Source organism: Mandrillus leucophaeus, unplaced genomic scaffold, assembly GCF_000951045.1.
Source record: "Mandrillus leucophaeus isolate KB7577 unplaced genomic scaffold, Mleu.le_1.0 Scaffold479, whole genome shotgun sequence".
NCBI classification, from domain to species: domain Eukaryota; kingdom Metazoa; phylum Chordata; class Mammalia; order Primates; family Cercopithecidae; genus Mandrillus; species Mandrillus leucophaeus.
Genome location: NW_012105131.1, coordinates 558,809 through 562,126, shown reverse-complemented (window position 1 = coordinate 562,126; position 3,318 = coordinate 558,809). Strand labels below are relative to the sequence as shown.

Here is a 3,318-nt window from a genome sequence, read left to right as displayed (position 1 = left end):
GGAGGCTGAGGCAGGAGAATCACTTGAGCCGAGGAGTCTGAAGCTGCAGTGAGCCAAGATCGTGTCACTGCACTCCAGCCTGGGCAACAGAGTGAGACCCTGTCTCTAAAAAAATAAAATAAAAAATGTCCAGTGGCTCCCATCTGATTTGGTGACAGCCAAAGTCCTACCTATGTGACTTCATCACCTCTGACCTCATCTGCCCCCTTCATGCCTCTGTGTGCTCCCCCCACCCCTGCTGCCCCCTTGGTGCTTCCCCTACCTGCCAGGAGCATACACACAGTTCAATGCCTTTGTACTTGCTCTTCAGTCTGCTCAGATTCCTTTCTCCCAGAAATCCACAAACATCCATCCATCCATCCATCCATCCATCCATCCATCCACCCACCCACCCACGCATCCGCCCATCTTTCCTTCTTTCCTCTCTCCCTCCCTCACTCCCTCCTTTCAGGTATTTGCTCAAATAGCACCTTGGCAACCTAACACAGCCTCCTCCATCCCTCATTCCCTCCTCTGCTCTGTCAGTCATCCACTGGTCACCACCTGACACTACATCCACACTCATCTCTACGTGTGCTCACTGTCTAGAAAGGAAGCTGCAGAAGAACAGGGGTTTTGGCCAGGTGCGGCGGCTCATGCCTGTCATCCCAGCACTTTGGAAGGCCACAGCAGTTGGAGAATGCTTGAGCCCAGGAGTTCAAGACCAGCCCGGGCAACACACCAGTAAGAAGCCATCTCTATAAAAATACAAAAAATTAGTTGGGCGTCGTGGAGCACGCCTGTAGTCCCAGCTACTTGGCAGGCTGAGGTGGGAGGATCGTTTGAGCCCAGGAGTTCGAAGATGCAGTGAGCTGTGATTGCACCACTACACTCCAGCCTGGGCGACAGAGCGAGACTGTCTAAAAAAGAGTAGGGGTTCTGTTTTCTGCCTTGCCACTGCGACCTCAATGGAGCTGGGCACACACTAAGTGCTTTCTGCATAGTGAATATACAAATGGCTAAAGGAAGTGCCCAAGCTTGAGGTTGTCTCTTGGCGGGCAAGTGGTTGCACAGGTGAGCACAGGTGTGTCCCTTCTTCCAGGGAGGAGCTCAGCACGCCCTCCATTTACCAGCGCCATAAACAAGACACACCCCAGAAGCTCACGGCTCTGCCAACAGCCAAGCAACAGAATCCAGGCTCATGCCCAGGTTACTTGCTCTAATTTTCCAGACTTGTGCCATTTCAGTCATTCACTTCCACCCCAGCTCCATGTTTTCATTCATTCATTCACCAAATACTTTTTTCCCCCCCAATGGAGTCTTGCTCTGTTGCCCAAACTGGAGTGCAGTGGCACAATCCTGGCTCACTGCAACCTCTGCCTCCTGGGTTCAAGCGATTCTCCCTGCCTCAGCCTCCCGAGTAGCTGGGATTACAGGTGTGCACTGCCAAGCCCAGCTCATTTTTTGTATTTTTAGTAGAGACACCATGTTGGTCAGGCTGGTCTCGAACTCCTGACCTCAGGTGATCCACCCGCCTCAGCCTCCCAAAGTGCTGGGATTACAGGCATGAGCTACCGCATCCAGCCCCACACCAAACACTTTTGAAGCACCTACTACGTTCCTAATACAAGCTGGTACTTTCTTTCTTTTTTAGAGACAGGGTCTTGCTAACAGCCCAGGCTGAAGTGCAGTGGCGCAATCATTACTCACTGCAGCCTCAACTTCTGGCTAAAGTGATCCTCCTGCCTCAGCCTTTTGCGTAGCTAGGACTACAGGCGTGCGTTACTATGCCCAGCTATTTATTTTGTATTTTTTGGAGAGATGGGGTCTTGCTATGTTGCCCAGGCTGATCTCAAACTCCTGGGCTCAAGTGATCCTCCTGCCTCAGCCTCCCAAAGCACTGAGATTACAGGCATGAGCTACCGCTCCTGGCCTTAAGCAAGTCATTTCACGGGTCACCCTTCCCCTGGCCTGAGTATCCACTTCACTCTTGCCTCCTTGTGTGACCATGGATGGGGCCTGGACACACTGTCCTCCCTCCAGGCTCCCATATCTCCTGGTTGTTCCTCAGGCCCCTCCCTGCCCTAGCCCTGCTTCTCTGGCCACACCATGCTTTGTCTGTGTTCCTGTAAGTGCCAGCCCAGAGCTGGACCTCCCTCCAGCCCTGCCTGGGCCCTCCCTCGGGTGCTTCTGACATTGTTTTCCTGTTGACGCAGCGGCCCAGGTCTGCGTTGGTGGCTTTGGCATCCAGATCCCACTGAGAAGTCACACTTAGCTCATTGTCAAATTAAACCCTCGAAATCTCAACAGCTGGCAAGGCATCTCTCCCCACACCCCTCCACCTCCCACATCAGCAGCCACCCCCAGCCCCAGCCCTTGAGCGACTGGTCCTTTGAGTGCCTGTGAATTCGTCTCAGTCCGGTTCATCTGGTTTATCCGGGCCTGTCTTTTCACCAGCAGGGAGATTCAGTGGACAGAGGGCCGAACCCAAACCCTGCTATTGCCCCTTGGGAAGGGGCTGCCTTCCTGCAGTGCCACCTTACACCGTCCTCGGCCCCTCACCTGGTCCCAGCATCTTCCCAGAGGACATGTCTTCGAGGCTTCCTAAAGCCTAACGTTTCTCCCAATTCTTATGTTGCTGTTTCTTCCCCCTCTGCACCACCCGCACTGGCCCAATTCACCCAGATTTGGTGGCTGGTAGAGCTGGGAGCAGGGGTTGCTCACCCACAGTCTGTGGGATACCTTGGGCTGCCAGACCCTGTTCCCACCATCCGGGGGGTCCCCAGTACTCCTGGGCAGCTGCCTTCTCCCCCGCGCAGCTCCCCAGAGGGAGCTCTGGCTTTATGGGGAACAAGGTCTTGACCACTCCACACCCAACACTCTTTGGATGCGACTCAGGAACTGACGTTTGGAAAAGGCTTGGCATTTTGGAAAGTCCAGGGCGTGGGACAGGCCAGAACACTGGCCTGGGCAGAACCCTCCCAAGGCAGGCAGAGCCGGCTCCTCCCTGGTTCCCCTCCCCCAACCTCCACCTGGCTCACACCTGCCTGGGGCGGGGAGAGACTCAGGGGCAGGTGCAGACAGCCCTTTGCAGCTCTGAGGAGTGAGGAGGCCTGGCTGGGGAGCGTGGCCACATCAAAGGCAGCCGGCTATCCCAGGCTCCTCATTAAGGCCTCCAGAGTCTTGCTCAGCCCCATCCCAATGTGGAAGGCCCAGCCCACATGCAGAGGCTGCCCCAGTCATGGTCACAGGGCACCTCGTCCATGAAGCCACCCTTGACTTCCCAGCCTATTGAGACTGTTTCTTCCTTGGAATTATCCTCCCTTCTTTTTTTTTTTT

The 3,318-nt window shown here is 55.0% G+C and overlaps 1 protein-coding gene across 1 annotated transcript in view; it reads right to left on the bottom strand.

Moving 5' to 3' along the window:
- Positions 1 to 3,318, bottom strand: part of GTF2IRD1 (GTF2I repeat domain containing 1) — a 50,565-nt gene that overhangs the window by 27,763 nt on the left and 19,484 nt on the right. The window contains exon 8 of the mRNA XM_011995239.1: positions 2,722 to 2,880. Within this exon, the coding sequence (XP_011850629.1) occupies positions 2,722 to 2,880 (159 nt within the window). The remainder of the gene's footprint in view (positions 1 to 2,721; positions 2,881 to 3,318) is intronic.